The following is a 19258-nucleotide window of genomic DNA, read 5'->3' as shown; positions in this document are numbered from 1 at the left end:
TACTGTATTATTGTAAATCTGACATTTGTTAATGGTAGATACCACATACATTTAACATTTCAGTATCCCCCTAATGGAGTAACCTCAGTGTTTTTAATGAATATGCTCAGACTTTCTTAAGTACTGAAGCAGAATCACAGAAACCTCCCCACCACTAAAACTATACATTTGTCGACATTCTGGATTTTACATTTTAAAGTTACTGTGTAATAATTTGCATGTCATTTTTTATAGCGATGACCGTGATAAAACAGATCCCTCGTGTGAGCTTTAGTTTAAGTGTAACATGAAATAATCATTGGTTTACAAGAAATGGCAGAAGAAAAAACGACTTGAATGAAATTGGCAGGCTGAATACAGTTGCCATAATAAGTAGTGTTTGGAATGAGATTTTCCCTTCAACCTATAATTAGGACAGGATTTCCATCAGGACAAAAGTGCCACATGTAGATAAAAGCCAAGAATCACAGGAACTGATTCACTCAGAGTTATTACATTCTGATTAAAATGGGTTGCTGAAATATGTTATCTTAGACGTTAGTGCTGTTTCTGATTTCTCACCATTTCAGCACCATCACCTCTGGTACTACTTACGCTTGAATATAATGCACCAGAGTGCATTCAAAGATGTTCTCCTGGGAAAATGCATCTCTCTTTCCCCCTATCTCCCCCACCGTTTGTCATTCATGAGCCCTCTCTTCCCATTAAGTGATGTGTCTTTCTCAGGGGAACATTCTTACAAAAGGGGATATTAAGCAGGTTGGTGGTGGTGGTGGTGGGGGGGGGAGGGTGGTTTAAACAGAAAGCTTAGCTTGTGCACAATAATTACAGTTGCACTACATTGTGTAAGAGTAAATCCTTCTTCTATTAGAAACAAGTATGATACTGGAAGTTGAGCACTGTCCTCATGGACATCTTAATCGTTTTATTGAGGGCTCATTCTTAGTAGCAGTGGTCGATTAAGCTCATTTAGTTACAAATGTAAAAAATACAAAAGGATACCTGAAGAGAAATCACTGAAAAGTGAATGTGTTCATGCATGACCAGCGACAATGCATTCTTACAGGGAGGCCGAGAATAATGAATGTCTGGCCCTTATTAGAGGACATTTTAGGGATACTATCCCAGTGAATCATTATTTAAAAAATACTTCCAACTCTGCTTGAGAACCATTTGCACTCTATGTAATTGTGAACCTGTTTACATGCAATGTGGGACTGTCCAGGTGTAAAGTTATTTTGGTCTAGAGTATCACATGTACTGAAGTTACTGGAACAAGTATTTCTATGTCAGCTAATATTTCACTCTTGAATATTGACTCCGTAATAAGTGTTACGAAATCTACTACTGTTAGGTCTGAAGGCCACTAAAAAAGTTGTCAGTATAAAGCTTATTTTATTCATGGTAAATAGACCACTCAAAGCACTTTTACACCATAGGTCACACTCATTCACACACTGATGGCTGCTAAAGTGTTTATCAGTATTAACTAATACATTGATACACGCCGCTGACGAAGCAGTGCGAACAACTTGGGGTTTAGTGTCTTGCCCAAGGACACATCAGACAGGTTCAGCTGGAGATTGGACTCCCAAACCTTCCGGTTCAGAGTTGCAAGGAAGTAATTCATACCATTTATATATTTTCATATTTTTGCGGCTCTTACTTTTTATATGTCCTTCAACAAAATAAGATATTTTTAAGTTTTTGTGTTTCAGGCCGAAATGCTAACACAACTTTTACAAGGTACTCAGTGTGTTACTCCTTCAGCTATGATTTACAACAGAAATCGAAAAGCCTGCCAGCATGTTCATCTCCACAAATGGATTCTATACGGAGCTGCAAATGTCGCACAGCAGATTAAGGGATGTGGCAAACTTTATTTTGCTCTTTTTGGGCCCTACAGCAGGCTTTGGCCATGTGTTCAGTGACACACTGATCCGTCCTTTGGGCATTTCAACTAAATATTTCATAGCCAATGTACTGGACTTTACCCTCTAAGACTTTCTGTGACCAAAGATTTCAACTCAACTGGATAAAGTCTGGATGGATAACTGGAATTCATCTTTTAGCTCTTTGGAAACTGAATTTATGAATTCCTACAGAGTGTGTAGTCTACAGATTTCCAGGAAACTTGTCAGCATTAGTGAGTGCTGCTGGGATTGATCAAAATATTGTTGGATTTTGAAGTCTAGATCTTCCAGGAAAGTCATTTTATTATTTATTTCAGCTGCTAGAAATAGGCCAAGAATCACTCCATCTATTGAAATGTTGGAAGGCGACAAAGCAAATTGTCATTTACATTTGACCCATAGTGAGTTGAAAAGATGCTAATCACAGTGACATCTTTTATATTATATTTAGTTCCACTTATTTATCATCAGCTTCTTCATAAGGTTATTTCCCCTCAGACTCAAACACAAGAAAGAACCACATCACAATTTTAATGTTTGACATTAAAAAGCATCTGACAATTTTATCTTCCTGATGAAGTCGAAGTTGGACACGGTCACTGCTTTCTGGCACAAGTCCCTGACACCGCAGCATTGCTTGGGAGGAGTCTAATTAACACCCATCTCTGATGCCCATTTCCTGATACCAGATGATGCCCGCAATAATTTCATTTCCTCACACCCTTCAAATGCCAATCTTTTATAAAGCCCCCCCCCCCTCCCCTCCCTACACACTGTTTCCCATCAGATCCTTGTGGGGAGTAAACATTTTTCATTGTCAAACAGGATGATTAAATGCTCCAGCCACATGTCACTCACCCAGTAACAACTCTGAAGGGGGGCTCACAAAGAAGACACAATCTAATCAACTGATGCAAAAACATGAGCAAGAATAGAATCACATCTCAACTCTTAAGGATCTTATACGTATTCGAAGATTTGTCTTTCAATGGTGTGAGTCATACACCGCCTTAGTTGTCTTTAACTCGAATAAATAACATAGTTATGCCCTAAACTCTAGATGAAGTTGGGAATGTATTGTCTATATCTATTCCAAACGTAGATTGTGTTATGACACATCCAACAATCTTACATCCCTTTCAAAAATGACAAGAACTTCTACTTTCTCAATCAGCCTTAACCATTAATTTGTCCATCAATACAGTGACCTGATAATTCATGCAGTTTGATACTCACCTTCTCCAGCTCATCACTGACCAGCCGGCCGTCCTGGTCAACATCCAGGTATTTGAACATGGTATCCACCAGCGCTCTTTTCTCCTCCATGTCCCTCTGCTGGCTCTGCTCTCCAGCCTCCAGCACTTTGGGCTGCATATTCAACAGCATGCTCTTCAGCTTGTTGTACTCCGACATGGTGCATGCATTGCCTACAAGAGCAAACACACAGGAACACAAGAAGAGACATTTGATTAACCTCAATTACTCTCTTTGGATTAAAGCAGTACATTGGATTGAATGTGTCTGTATGTTTTATAGAAAGAGGAAAGATAATGTGTGTTTCTGTGCATGCATGTGTGTGTCCTTAAGTATTTACTCATTACAATGTTGTATTTTTTGTATGCATAATTTGTTAGCCAGCTTTTACTGTGCAGGGGGTCTAATTAATTATTAACTAATCCTTGAATCCACATGAAACAACAAAAAGGTAAACATCCTAATTTTAAACCTCTCATGCTTCTTGTCCTCCTTTGCTTTGGGATTAGAGCTGCTTCAGACCAGAATAGTCCTCTTTCCCCTGATTCTCTGCACTGCTCTGCCTGATGAGGATGTGGAGATGAAATGAGAGACCACAAACTAATCACAGGCAGCACTCGTGCTGTGTTATTTTTTCTTCACACTTGAAATAAATAATTATGCGAAACACGTCTGTCCCATGCTGTGGCGGACTTGAAACAAATAGAGGGCAGGCAAATAAGCGGCGGATACTAAGAGGGAAAGGCAAATTTTTTTAACGTTGTCTCTTGTGTCCCTCTTTTGCTTTATCCGAGCCTCATGACAGCATGGAGCCCTGACTGGTGGGTGGGAGTCAGAAACATGGTGATGACAGAAATAAAAATCTGAAAAAAGAAAACCCAATGAATAAATCATTAGGTAACGTCCCTGCTTGATCCCTGCAGAGCAGGAGCCCTCCCTCTGAGACTACACGAGAATTATCTTATTGCCTAATCTCATCACAACTCAACAACTATCAAAGCTAATGAATCTAAAGTGCGCGGACATGACGGACCAAATAGAAACACTCCAGAAGTTTAGAGCCAGCATCTACTTTTAGTTCCAAATTCGTTGCAGTGGGGAGTGCTGTCTGAACGTATCTACTGCTGTTAGCAAAACTGCCACTGCAGATAAGTCAACAGGGGATCAGCTAAGTTACAGCAGACAGAAAAATTACTCCTGCTGTGGTGCTCAATGCTAAAGTGCTAATTAAAGATGCACATACTTTAATGCTTGTGCATATGTACAAACAGAGGTGAACAAACAAAGGTTTCCTGGTGTGCATGTCTTCTTTTCTAAAGAAAGTTCAGGGTGACCCATGATTAAGTCCTGAACAACCTTTTAAAATGAACTTTCTATTGATATGAAAGTGCCTGGTCTGAGACAATGAGACAGGCTTAAGTTAAGACAAAAAAAAAATAATATTAAAGGTTTTCATTAGTCTATATGGACTGCTCTCCATCTATTGTTTTTTCCCAAATTGGGAGACATTATTGAAAAATTATTAAAAAAGAGATTGCTGTTTGAATGACACAGCTTGAAAACTTAAGATGGATGCAACCCAAAGAAAAACAAACATGAATGTTGTACAGTGTTCCTCCTCCCATGTCACCAGGAGAGCTTTAATGCTTCAATGTACCGTGGGTATTGTGCTTTCCCTTAATGTGACCAGATGTTTCCATCAGAGTTGGTCATTTTGGAAGGTGGTGGAATATGTCTGACTTTGTTCGTTAAATTGCATTTGATGGGATTCCTGCAGACTAGCCCTTCTGTAGCCATGAATGTAATATTAAATAAAAAAAATAAGGCAGTTTTCAATTTTTTAATACCATGAAAAGTCCAAAACAAACAAATCAGTCTTTTGCTTAATATCTTCCGTCTCTGCTACCATCTGTGACACTAAGCCCTAATCCCAATGGTAACCATTTATGGCCTTAATCATTATACATGTGTAACAATATATGTTTTGATATTGTTCTTAATGGTTTCCAAAACCAGGGAAAAGTCAGTCAAACAGTAGTAAATCATGACTTTGTTGGGACTATTTCTAGCTTCTAATGAATACACATTTCATGCCATAGCTTGTGTGACTTGTGCCAGTTTTTAAGATTTAGTGTTCTGATTTTGTAATCCAGAACATTTATCAAATTGTGGCAATGTTTGGCTTGGTTGTTGAGGTAAAAGCAAAAAATTTAAGGAAGTCCTCAGTCCAACAAATCTCAGTTATCTCCTGGTAATTTCTTGGAGGATTTCATGATGTTTGACATATAACCTACTCACAAAAAACCTACAACGACACCCACATGCATGTCTCGACATAGGCTACCCTTCAAAACACACCCACACGTCAGAGACAGGGTGCACTCTTCTCTACAAGCCGACAGTTAAGTCAAGGTCTTGGCAAAATCCCTGTTCAATGTTATTCCTGCAAGGGGAATGAGGCGTGAGGTGGATCAGACATGAGGGATCATCACCTAGCTGTCATCCCTGCTCCTGCCCGAGAAGGACAGAAACAAATTAACCCCACGCTGATTTACATCTTGTCATAGACGGAGAGAACAATCCTCTCTTTGCTCAGACTTACTCTGCCCCCACAAGAATCTATACTGAGGGGAAATTATTATGAGGAGATATTCCAAAGGAAATTTGACTGTGCCATATTAAAAAAGGGATATTTTGAGGTTGTTTAAAAAACGTCCGTAGGAGGAGACAATGTCCACCAGTGCTGCTTCTCTGACACAATTTGATTAAGGTCATAAATTACTTTGATGCCCTTATAACTTCCTTATCTCTCAAGGTGCACCTTCTTTCCTCTGACCATGGTGAAAAAAGTCAATGTTTCACCTGGACTATACGGTGAATCACGCTGTCTTTCTTTTGTGGAGGGAATGTCCTTTGATTCTCGTTCTGCTGAGCGCAGCAGCTGCGGCAGTGACAAAGAAATATCTGTCCGTATTACAGTGCATCCACCCCTGACTCTAACACTGTTTTATTGTTCTAGAGGGACTAGGACTCCCTTTATTGCCCGTTTGAAATGTTAGCTGCTTAAGTGAGTGATCCGAAGCTGCTCGCACCATGGACACCCAATGTCCCGGAGACAGAGCTTCTCCGCACTGCTCGGAGCAACCTCAGAACTCAAGAGTCTATAAATGTCAGGCAGAGGAAAACAAACAGAGAGTCGAGAAGCAGCGGAGAAAGTCCTGTCATGTGAGAGGGAAATGAGTGGTCCGAAGGATCAAAATGTAATTGGAGAACATTTAAAGAATAGGGGAAAACTTTCAAAAGTAAAAAAAAAAGTGAGGTTGAGACATGTGCATTTTCACATGTGTAAAAAATGTTGTCATTCCTTGTTGTGCTAAGTGGAACTGCTGTGATGCAGACAATGAACCTGTTGGCGGAGCTTGTATAATGCAATCCAGAGCGCAAAAACATCTTCTCTTTATGATTATTACTTTGAGGGTTATGTACTGTGAAATCATGTTTTTTTTTACTTTGAGAACAAACAGGACTCTCGAATTTCAAGACAAGAGAATAAAAGCAGAAATGTTCGAAATAATAGATGGAAAAAGTCGGAAATCTGGACAGTCTGCACAGAGAATAATAACCTAAAACCAAAGCAGAGTAAAGAAAAGGGCTGGATAAATATATAGGATGTAGAATGCTGAGTCTATATTGAGCAATGCCAAAGATATAGATACATTACCAGAAGTTTTTATTTTGTACCAGTCAAATGTATTACAAGATCTTATTCGCTTTACAATACCAAAAAAGTTGGCATTTTACTTTTGTTAAAATCTCTTTCTAAAAACAACTTGCTTTTAATTTGCTGTGCAACATTTTTCCTTCTCGGTCTGGCTTGACAAAAAGGCATTCTTGATAGCATGACTGGGTGGCTGGAGAGGAACCAAAAACTGATTGTTGCTGGTCTGCTGTCAAGTGTTGCTGCTGAAACAATTTGTTCAGGAATCTAGAGGAGAAGTTCAAAAGGTACAAAGCAATCATACATCGACTGCAATTAAGGTGTGTATGACTCAAAGAAACTCAAACTTTCTCCTGTGCCTTTTGGATGAAATCTCAGCTCCACAGTTAAAAAGCACAGAGGTTGGTAAGGGAAACCCAAGACATAAATCCTCCACATAAGAAACTCCCTCCAATGCCCTCCAGGATGTGAAAGTGTTCCGTGTTAAATTTATGTCTGCCTGACCTCCCCTGGCTGAATTGATGGGATTATTTACTGCCATGGCGTCTCTGTGAAGCTAATATGGGATGTTGATGGACCTACCTTCCAGATAATTATGAATATGATGGACACCCCTTGCTCCAGGGGGCAGTAAGGTCTGCGAGAGCCGGGCAAATCTTGGAAGGGCGACACAAGTCACAGGAGAGCCCTGTGTTGCATAATCACTGTTGGCAGCTCTTTAAATCGGCTTACTGTGAGCTTCACAGTCCATCCAATATTTCGTCTGTGGTAGCTGTGATTTGAAACACTTAAAACTCTTCTTTTCCTTAACATATTATATCTATACATTTTTTCTACCAATACAATAAATTGATAGCAATGAGAGTACATATTTTTATAAATGAATTAGATCTGGCTCAGATTTGCTGCCTTAGTTTGTTTTCTGTAAACAGAAATGATTGTGATTTTTTGATCAAGCAAAGAAAACTTTTAGATCTTTTGGTCATGGTAAAGTTAATGATATATATTTTTGACAAACTGGTTAATCAAGTTACAACAAGTTACAGGAAGGTTCAGATGAGAAAGATGCAATGCCGTTTTTGTAGATTTCACTTTGGTGATCATTGGCTGTCAGCTCTGACCTGTCAGATGGCATTTGTTGTTGCCCTTTCACTATGAAGGCTACCTGGATTCTCACTAGTTGAACACTTTTACAATAAAGCAGCAGTAGTGGAAAATGTGATTTTGCATGTAATCGCATCGTTTTCTTTGGACTTATTGAGGGTGTGCAGAAAATCTGAGTGAACTGAAGGCATGGCAGACTGCACAGTTGCATTGAAACCAACTTTAAAGATGGATACTGCAAGAAACATGATCAATGACAAAGTCAGAAAAAAAACAAGATCCATGAATAGTATCACAAATGTGATTCAAAATAAAAAAAACCTAAAGAGCAGGGATCAGTCAAAAAAGAAGACGCCTTTGTTTAAAAACCACAAAGCTCACAAGGAAGTACTCCAAATGAATCAGAAGAGCATGTGGGAGAAGCTGCTGGAAGAGTAATAAAAAGCCCTATAGACATATATTTCCATGAATATGATAGCATGGCTCTAACAAGCCATTATTCAGAAACAGCTTGCACAGCATCCATCTACAAAGAACAGCAGGAGGAGGTTGGAGGAGGGGCCGAGGGATTTTGCTGAAACATTGGTCAGCAGCAGCAGCAGCAGCAGCAGAAGCATGAACAATGAGCAGATTTCGGGGTTTGAGCTGTCCATTATAAAGAAATCTCATGACTAAATGTGACTGGTTACCCGAGAAGTATGCTGATATAAGACCATGCATCTAATATCATGGTCAGTGTGATGGATAGAACACCATTTGTGCTTCTTAATAAATATTCCTACTGGTACTGTTTTCTGAAACTTATTATTTTAGTAGTTTGATGAATAATTATATATCAAAAACAGTACAAAAGTGATGATTCATAGTTTAGAGTTACTCAGCATATACATAACTCAAACTGATTTAAAATGCCACCTCTAAATTCCCTGAGCTGTCTGCCGGTTTTGCCTCGCCATACATTCAGCGTCGTGGATCAGGGTGAGCTCAGGAAGTCTTATCAGAGTCTGTGCAGCTTGGCACTGACTAAATGAGAAACTCAATGCAACACCAAAGTTATTGGCAGAGCAGTGAAGGAGAAATAGTACAGTATAGCATCCACTTACTCCCTGCATGTCTGTCTGTCTGTCTGTAGGCCTATCTCAAACTGCACGTCAGCACTATACCCATCAGCCCTATATCTGCTCTTCTCTCTCTTTCTGAATCGGACTCTCTTTTACTCATACACACTCACTCTCAGAGACTCCCATCAGTCTGAGAAAAAAATTAAACTTACAGAGACATGCAGAGTTAAGTAGCTACACTAGCTCAAGCAACTGCTTTTTACCTTCTTTTGATGGGGTTCTCTCTGACCTGAGTTAAGATGGATACTTTATTAATCCTTTTCAGGAAATGTAACACAAAAAACAAGTAGCCTATGGTTACAAATTCTTCTATAGTTTCTAAGTTGGATGCCCACACTGAAGAGCATCAGAGGGACACGTTCTTTTCAACACCCATGCAGAATGTCATGCATCATGCTTTTTGAACAATTATAATGCTTAATGAGGATGCTGCTAGTTTTCTTTGGATACTTTGTGTGCGTGTGAAGAAGCCTCCTGAGCCCACATGTGTGTCTGCTCCTTTGTTATTACGTTTAAAATATTAACGAATAGGATGTTGGTGGTCCCTCGTCCCATGGCAGGTGATCAACTTATCAACAAAATGTTGAAGCCTTTCTTTGTGCTTAATCAGTTCTAATGAATCATTTAGTATAAAGAGCACTGAACAGATGTTCAGTGAGTGGCAGGCTGTGAGTGACACACTAGATACTCTTTATATCAACTCTCTCTATCGCATATGTTACAGCTCCTAAATAAGTCTTCATAGAAGGTGTTGTATATTGTTCACAGTGTTAGTGACCTTAATGACAACTGCAAATACAGAAAGAGCAGAGGAAGCTGGTTTAAAAGCAGCAGGCAGCAAACAGATGAAAGATTAGGACTGAAACATCAGCAGTACTCTTTATTAAGTCCTCTAGCATGGATGTTTCTTTGCCTTTATAAAGAAAGCACACTTAATTAGCCACACAAGTCCTTTGTGTGTGTGTGTGTGTTAGGGAGATGATTTCTTCGCCTTATTTTTCCAATTTTGATCAAAAGAGTTGACTATAAAGAGCTGTGGATGTCTCAAGTGGTAGCTTACCCCTACAACAAAGTTTGTCTTTTTAAATGAAATTAAACTTTGTATGTTTCTATGTGGATTTATATCACATTGACTCACTGAAGTGTGGTGTACTGAACACATTTTTTTCTTGTATATCATGCAATAGAATAGAATAGGTTGGTGAAATTGTTACAGCATGAGATGGGGCATGAAACATGCAAAGTCAAGCCATCCAAAAATTATTTGGGGGAGTACTGATCATTTTTTCCAATTGCCTATGGCGTGACTCTTCAATGTACATGTCATTATCTGGAGCAATCATCAAAAAAACGATAGAGGTTCACTGCCTTGAGAGAAAGTTTTCTTATCTGAAACTCAAGATTGCCAAAGCCAATACAAAAAAAGAGGAACCGAGTTGTGATAATTTTCTGTATGCATCTTTGGGTCATCTTTGTTGTTGGTTTACGGCAGAGTGATCTTCTGTGTTGTAAACCAAGTAAATTAAACTATTAGAAGTCGAACACTGCAAACAGGGTGGCAACGTTCTTAGTCAAAATAAAAAGTCAGTAGGCTACATCTCAAATCACACAGTTTCCTGAAGAGGTCCTTTAATCTATACAGCATACCAAAAACTTGTTCATTATTTTTCAACTTGCTGTCATAATGCTGGATGTAATTTAGCAACTTATTTCCAGCAGAAATGCACCATAGCATAACTACAGCCAATGCAATTTGATAATTTCTGCTCTACATTTTTCTTTTTCACAGAAATTGCAACCTAGACCAATCAGCCCTTAATGTGTGCAGTTTGTGCTGTTACAGCAGCAGCCTCCTGACTAATGGAGATTGAAGTGACTAATATGATGACCTGTAGGACCTATAGAGCAAATGAAAAAGAACAATTTGTTCAGTACAGGTTCAAGAATAACAACGCACGCAATAATCACATCTAAATGTCACTGACGGAGCATAAATATAGTTTTGCCTGCACATATAACCCTGGTGACATGGATTTTAGCAAAACGAAATAATTACCAAGCCCTTATTCACATTAATAGATTGAGACTGGGAACATGTTAAGGTGTTGATTACATTTCTAAGCATCCATGCTCCCCCCTCCCCATACACCTGCCGTCTAAGCTATACAGTAATCTCAGGACCTTTCATAGCCTCTGCTGAGGCTTGCAAGCTGCTGCCTGATGATCCCTCGAGTATACCCCTTTTAAATTGCCTGAATGTGGGGACTGGCAGCTACCACTGCCCTGGGCTGTATGTGGCCTAACTGAAACTCAGTGACGACAGAGAACCCTGCACGAACATCTGACATTAGCTCACAAAATACAGCAGTGACCTTGTGAGGAAAAGTTTCAGACGCACACAGAGAATGGATGATTTTTTAACTTTCTCTAAGTTAAGGTTTCTCCTTTGCCAGAATACTGTGAAAAAGCGTTAGTTTTAGGTTAGAGAGAGTAAAGTTGGCTTTACTGTCTATGCCCTCGAAACATTAAATCATTGACACACATCAGTGATGAGTGTGGTGGCTGCGGCCATATTTATTTTTAATTGCTGCCTTAACTAACCCTACCAGTGTTATTACAATGTCCTGTCGCACATCTTTGAATTATTGCAGCAAGGTGACAATTGGATATGTGCAAAAACAAAACACTTTGTCCGCTGTGACTGTTAGTTTAATTAATCGAGATCTTCTTGATTTAGTCTGTATTTTAGGCAGAGATGCTAACAAATCTTTAAATGATTTCCAAATGGCACTCAATTTCTGATAAGGACAACATGAACAGTGCCCACAAAACAAACAACCCTTAATGCTCGCACTTCCTTAAAGGTCACATATTATACTCCTTTTCAACAAGTTGAAATAAGTCTCAGAGCTCCCCAAAACATGTCTGAAAAGTTTCTAGCCAAGAATCCACTGTGAACTTGTATTTATGTATGCCTATAAACTCCTCTATTTCAGCCCTGCTTGGAACAGCCTGGTACTGCCCCTCTAGAAGGAGATGTGGCTTGGGCTTTCTTGCACCATGCCCTATTGTTTACAGTGAGAAGACAGACTCAAGAGGACAAAACAAACACTTAGCTGTGGAAAATCTCCAAACGGCCCGTTTTGGCACACATTTTCTGGAAAGTGGAGCAGGCAAAAGACAGAGAGGATGGACTTTTTGACAGGCCATGCAGGGACACATATTTGTGTTTGAAAACTACGTTTTTTTCATCATAATGTATGTGACCTTTAAGCTTAGGATATTGTTGTAATCAAATCACACTAAAGTAAAATTTAGAACTTCCACAAAAAACAAGCAAAGATGAGAACAAAAAAAAAAGGCTCAACGCTCTTCAAATGACAATCACTGTGGAGAAATAATGAATATGGTGTCCTCTTGCCATCAGCTAGTTAGAGTATTTTTCTTCACATACATATGTGCAGATCAATGCTGCAGAGGACTGACACTTGAAATGCAAGAAAGAGGAACAAGAGCAAGACAGGTGTAGGCTGAGAACAAGGGTTTTATTTTTTTCCTCTCCTCAAAGAGGAATCCCTTTTATCTAAGAGTGTTATCTTTCATCTAGATTCTGCCTCTGAACGCACATCCTTCAGAAGACTAGGGTTCATCCTTTATTTTCTACAGGTCATAACTTTGTATCAGTGGCAAAGGCTGAAGTATTTTGTGTGGGAGAGTCTTTTGACAGGCTTGGATTATGAACGAAAAATGTAAAACTTTAACACCTCACTACACAACAAACGGAGTGGAAAAAGTGGAAAAAAATGCCAAAATGTTCTGCCACTTGAAACTAGTTCATGCACTTTATGGAATCATGCTATATTGAAGTGCTGGATTCTCTGACAACAATGCAGCAGCCAGTATGTCCTCCTCCTTAGTTTCGATTCTGGTACGGAATGTTTTTCCATTTTTTTGTGACCAGAGAAGGTTGGTGGATTTCAGGCAACCGAACACTGCTGCTTTGGACGCCCGTTGGTTTGTCAGGCAAACGGCAAACCAAGAGCGATGGAAGCAGGCAAGTGAACTGGTTTCATTTATAAGTGCCCTAAAAAGCCCTGGAATTTTTCTAATAAGCTCCGCGACCATTATCGTGGTAAAACTAGAATAAATATTGAAGATGCTTTTGATAAATGGAGAGAGGTTAGAGCACAGAAAGGTTTCTGGATAAACACTGCAGCTTTTGTGTCCGCCACATAGCATCTATGGAGGAGGGGGAGGGGGGAGACCGTGCTCGCCAATGTTTTGATTTTGGACTGAAGTACCCATTTTAAATGCTAGGTTTCAGACTTACATATTGCTCATTTAAGTCAAATATAGTAACACCAGTTGAACAATCGTTATGTGTTAGCTCCTATCTGTCCTTTTTCCTAATGTTGTTTAATACAGATCTAATCCTGATGTCAGTGTCACGCTTGTTCACTCAGTGTGAATCTTTGCTGTAGAAACTCTTAACAAAGTCTGTTTAAGCAGTGTGCTACCAATCACTTCATCTAGGAAAATATCAATCTTATGGCTGTCAGTCTCAATAATAATTTTAGTCTGTCTCATTTCATCATCATTTAAACAGATCACAATTATTTTAACAATAACTGTAATAACAGTAGTAACAATATCAATCATACTATTTGAATCCTCTTTTTGTCAACATTTTTTTAAGGACGTGAAAAAAAAACAGGAATATTTGCACAGTATTAACACTATGTAAATAAGATTGCAGTAATGCTATCATATATTTTAAGCTGATTTGCATGCAACCTTTCTTTAATTTTAACCAAATTGTCATTGTAAAGCCATCAAGTGTGATTTTCTCTGAATAAAAAGGAAATTAATTTGGCCTCTGCTGTTTTCCCAAGAGGGGAGATGAATTGTTCGACAATATTTGATTCTCCGCAATCATGCAAAAGCAACAGTGCTTTCATTATCATCAGATGAAGCAAACATAGGGAGCTAATTTCAACTGCGATGACATCCTGCAATTACAATGAGTATGTTTCCCCCCTGAGCTAATGAGAGACAATGCAATCAGATCATAATGGAGGTCATTTATTTCCCTCCCAATAGTTACAAGGTACTCATTTGCTTGTAGGTACAAAAGGTTAAGATTCTGTGTCCTCTCTTTTTTTTTTTATTATGAGATCACAGTGGACCGCTAATTGAACCTTTAACTGAGGATGAAATGATGGTTCAGCTTTCCCACTATGTCTGTGTTGAAAATATATATAATTTAAACATTCATTGTTGGTTTTCAAAAGAATATCTGCAGTGTTAACCAAGGCACGACTTTTAGAAAATGTCTATCATTATATTAAGCGGCTCAAAGGGCTTTGTTACTGTTAGGGTCAGCTTGAGGACTTTCTATAACAGTGAACAAAACCAACAGACACTTGATGTAGTAGAGAGGATACACTTACTTTTTTGACACAATTATCTTTCTTTAGCTAAACCTTAACAGGTCTATTTGTGCTAAAATATGTGGGATGTTGTGTGGGAACCCCTAAGTCTCCCAAAGTCTCTGGATTTATCCGGCAAACAACCCAAACTTGTACAGATGACTTTCCATGCGCTAAAAGGATGACATACTTTCTTTCCAACTAATGAATTCACAGTTAAAGAAATAAATAGGTAGCACCTAAATGGATTGATGGGCAAAACAAAAAAGCCATATTATTATTATGTGCATGTTATCAATTTAAAAACCTTGCATTGCTGAAAAGGTGAAAATCTAGTGTTTCTTATTTTGTTTGGAATGTGTATGAAAATGATGGAGATCATGCTGACTCCGCTGTGATGATTGTATCACTTTCTATACAAATCAAAGCTTCAGCAAAACATATCAATTCATTTCACAGCATTTACCATTTGCTGCTGGGATGTTCAAATATTTCTGTACTGTAGTGCAACCCACAATGGTAAAAATAAGTATAATCACAATACCAAAGCCTTTCTGCTGTTGTGTTGTGACCATGTTGTGTTTCATGTCCTAGAAGAAAAGATAAATCAATCTTTAAGAAGTCAGAGTGCATTTGACTGCACATCAAAATGTTTCCCACCCCCCAAGGTACATACTTGCAGCAGAGGAATGATATTGACTCATTAGAGGTTTACAACTGGAGTCCTCCTCTGTGCCAGCAGGTAGAAACGGCAGCATAGAGGGCCATTAACCAGAAAACAGAACTAATGAAGGGGGAAATTAACAAAACACAAACAAATAACACATGTTCTTCCGAATTCCCTGCCTGGCTTCTGTTGATATGGCTTTTCCTGTTTGCATGTCGCCCGCTCAGTTCATTATGTGAAGCTATTTGGGTCACACACATCTGCTGCCGTTGGGGGAAATCCTCAAAAATGAAAGGGGGAAAAAAAATACAAGGAATGTGTTTTGTCAAAGTTGAAGTTTACAAGGTTTTATGAGTTAACCTGGATGGACGATGAGATATTCAGATCTTTCTGCCTCAAGACTATTCATAGAAATGAGCACAGTGCAAATAACAAACAGGTGAATTTATCATTTAGGGAGAAGGGTTGTTAAAAAAACATGTACCCCATTACAACTCTGTGTCCCTTCAGAGAATTGCCTCTAGAAAGAAACTATGACTTTGGTCTGGTTGTAAATGGTATTTGTTCTTTTTTCCCCTCATTCGACCCTGTTCTGTGCTCTTCATAAATTCATAGTCTCCCTATCAGGGATCAAGGGCTTTACAACATCACAATTTCAGAACTGCAGGAGCCAGTCCTTCAGTCAGCAGCTTGTCAACCAGAATGACATGTTTCAAAGCCCCAGATCTACAGCTATTTAAATACCCATTGGCTTCCCGGCCCCTTAGGATCCTGTGCCAAGCCTCCATATTCCTCCCCTCGTGCCAAAGACTGTCACTCAAAACACGCAAATCAAGGAAGACCTGTCTCTGAGCTCTGACGTGTTGATTTGTTTCATGGCATGCCGTGCCATGCCATGAATTTCTCAAAGAAGTTTCTACTTCAGTCCACTTGTTTTTTTTTTTGTCACACTTCACGGGATACATGAGGAGATATCTGAGACAAAGAAAAGTAAGACACAATGGGGTTAACCCTGTCCATGATGTAAAAATGAACACATGGGAAGGTTAATAGTGTAAAAGTGAGTGAGTGAGTGACATGCTCTGCATAGCTGAATGAATAAATGAATGCAAACAATATGGATGCCAATGAGCTCTTTTCAGAATCAGTGCTGTGAGTTTAAATCAGATAAACCTGCTTTGGTACATTTTTGGATAATTGGTTGAAAAGAATATGAAAGAAATGGGATCATTAATGATTAAAATGTGAGGAAGCAGGGGAGCAGATTCAGGCCAGTGGGTCACATGTACAGTACAGTACGGTGTAACAGTGTACCCCAGAGTCCTCCTGCTTACAGCTGTGACTAATCTGAGAGCATTCAGGGAAACATAGTTCATCCCTGTTCTTTCTTTAATTACCTAAGCCCCCCTGTGCATGATGAGTTATACTCAGTATGAGAGCAAAGCACTCATTCTGTAACACTAATTCCATGGTACAAGGTCTGTTCTTCAAAATGAATTGTATCAGTTGAAAAGATGTCCCCTTAGACTCTACTTTGTTGTGATATAGCCTATAAAAGGTCTAAACAACTAATAAGATAATACTGATCGAATGATTGTATTGCTACGTGTAGCCTTGTGTTAGCTTGTTTTCCTTCACTTTGTATTTACTGATACTCTCCTTCCTCCTTCCTTGGAGGATGCTTAGATACTACCACTGAACACTTTTTTGGTTTAAGTACTTTACTTTGAATATATATGAACATTTAGCCAACTTTTTCAACATTTACATTAACTTAAAACTTTGAACGCCATGCCTTTTCTTGTAATGGGGTGTTGCTACATCTTGGTATTTACGTGGAAGATTAGAGCTTCTGCTGCCACTTTCTGCAGGACTCGAGGGATACAAGTTATTTTCATGTTATATCACCAAACACACTAAGAGTAATTAAACCATAAATTCACCTCTCTCTGAACCGATGGTATGACTGCAGAGAGAAACTTTGGAGAGAGGTCTCATTAAAAGCTCTTACAGTAGCTCAAATGCACTGCAGCAGCAGGGAGCCATCTTTGTTTTGGAGCTTGTTTGCTGTCCACAAACAGAGTCATGACGTGCTTTTTTTTACAACAAACACTGTTTACAGTGTCTCTGGAGCTTTTTCATCATCTGGAATAATTAATCGACAGGGAGCAATTAATGAATAATGAAAAGGCAAAGCAGAGCAATTACTTTCCCAAACAGCAGATTAACTGCTTTAATCTCTAGGGTTGGACAAGAGAAGTACATATAGATAATTACCTGGTAAAAGCCTGAATAAGAATATTATATTTATTTTTAAGGCTTTGCAATTCCGAGAAGTTTCTGACAAACTTAGATGATTTAGCTAATAAAATCGAGTGCTAAAGACATAGATATCATGTGTGGGCAATTAGTGGACTTGATCATACACTTGGACAGGGCCATTTTTAAAAAGCAAAACAGGTAAACGTTTTCCCCCCAGTTCTAATTAATGCAAATTAATACCCGTGTAAGCTTTTCTTTCTCAGCAGCCTCCATCTTGATATTACTGTAATTATATCCCCAAACTGCTTTAGGGCGCTGCCACACATTTGATCCAATTTGCAACATTTCCTTCACAGACAGACGTTCATAGATTATGTTAATCCAGCACTCACAGCCGATTCTTAGGTGTTCTAAGCAGCTCTAATCAAATTAGAGTCTCAATCAGACAAGCTTTAAATTGCACGTGTCAATACAAATGAAAAGGCTCCTATTTATTCTTGCCTCAAATTCATGAACTCAATTCAATTAATTGATTAATGATTTTAATGATACTCTAAAGACGTCAATCATTATTATGTTCTGTATCCAGGCTTTCTTTTTTACAAGAAAGGTTTCCCAGGTTAAGAAAGTGATTTCACGTTCTTCCATCAGATTGAAAATGACTTCGCAGATGAGGTTTTTAACTATTCACTATAAATGAAAGACGAGAAGTTCACAGTTGGACAGACTTAATATTTTAAGTGTAGAGTAAAAAATTTGGCAAAAGATGATGTTAGATGAAGCAAAGGAAGTGGGGGAAAAGAGTTGTGGAGTTCAACCAAGTTAGAGAATCCAATTTCCTTAGATCAAAAAATAAAGAGAAAATCTTGCTGACACCAGTTAAAAACTAATTGGCAGTACTCTGCCTTCTGAACCATGTTTTACATGAGATGTGAAGTCGAATGAGAAATTTAGTTTCATATCAATTTAACTTCCTGCAGAGAAGCCCTTCAGCCTTCTAAATGAGTGGATTTGCTAACAGTGGTAGCTGAGGTAAAACACAGTAATAACACTATGGAAGATGTATCAAGTCTCACCTGATTAGAAATGACAGTCTCACACGCACACACACACACTCACACACACATTGCCAGGGTTAAGATCAAGGGGAGATAATGTTGTCAGAGGTGTTTAAGAACAGGGACAGGTTATCAGACTAACCTGAAACTGACCTCTTTAAATACTGCAGCTGTCTGTGTAACACGCACGTGTCAGTAAACGTGATATCCCTCACCACTGTCTCTACATTGTAAGGACTGTGTCCATGTTATCACTGCTCTATCACCCTTTGACAGCTGTTAAGCCGCCACATTTTCTATTGTGTCGACAAACTCTCCAAGGAATAATCATCTGCAACAAGAAGTGAGGAATTTGCATATTATGCAGCGTTTTGTGTGAACTGAATATAAGAGCTGGTTGTAAGCAGGAGCAGAAAGAACCATCATTAGGATGAAAGAGACTGAGAGTGGTGGGCTTTACAAAGTACAGTAAATACAGAGTCTTCATTAAACAAATCATCTGAAACGTGCTAAATTATATGGGAAACTGTGTAAACGAAGTAAGGGAGTCAACAACTGACTGTCAAATCAAAGAGCCTAAAGAAAGTTCAATTTGATGGTATTACAAAAATATTTATTATGAACCGGATGGTATTCCATAGAAAAGGTGAATTTCAGCTTCTCCTTTTCTTCTTTTTAGTTCCTAAATTTTAAAAACGTTTTTATAATGAACAAGCTCAACACATATTAAAA

General features: G+C 38.7%; 1 protein-coding gene across 1 annotated transcript in view; it reads right to left on the bottom strand.

Annotated features, from left to right (window-relative positions):
• Window positions 1-19258, bottom strand: part of fstl4 (follistatin-like 4) — a 191667-nt gene that overhangs the window by 65486 nt on the left and 106923 nt on the right. Inside the window, exon 5 of the mRNA XM_061055081.1 lies at window positions 3150-3340. Coding sequence (XP_060911064.1) covers window positions 3150-3340 — 191 coding nt within the window. The remainder of the gene's footprint in view (window positions 1-3149; window positions 3341-19258) is intronic.

The sequence above is a fragment of the Labrus mixtus genome, chromosome 14 (assembly GCF_963584025.1).
Source record: "Labrus mixtus chromosome 14, fLabMix1.1, whole genome shotgun sequence".
Classification (NCBI taxonomy): domain Eukaryota; kingdom Metazoa; phylum Chordata; class Actinopteri; order Labriformes; family Labridae; genus Labrus; species Labrus mixtus.
Note: the sequence above shows the minus strand (reverse complement) of the source record. Positions and strands in the feature narration are given on the sequence as shown.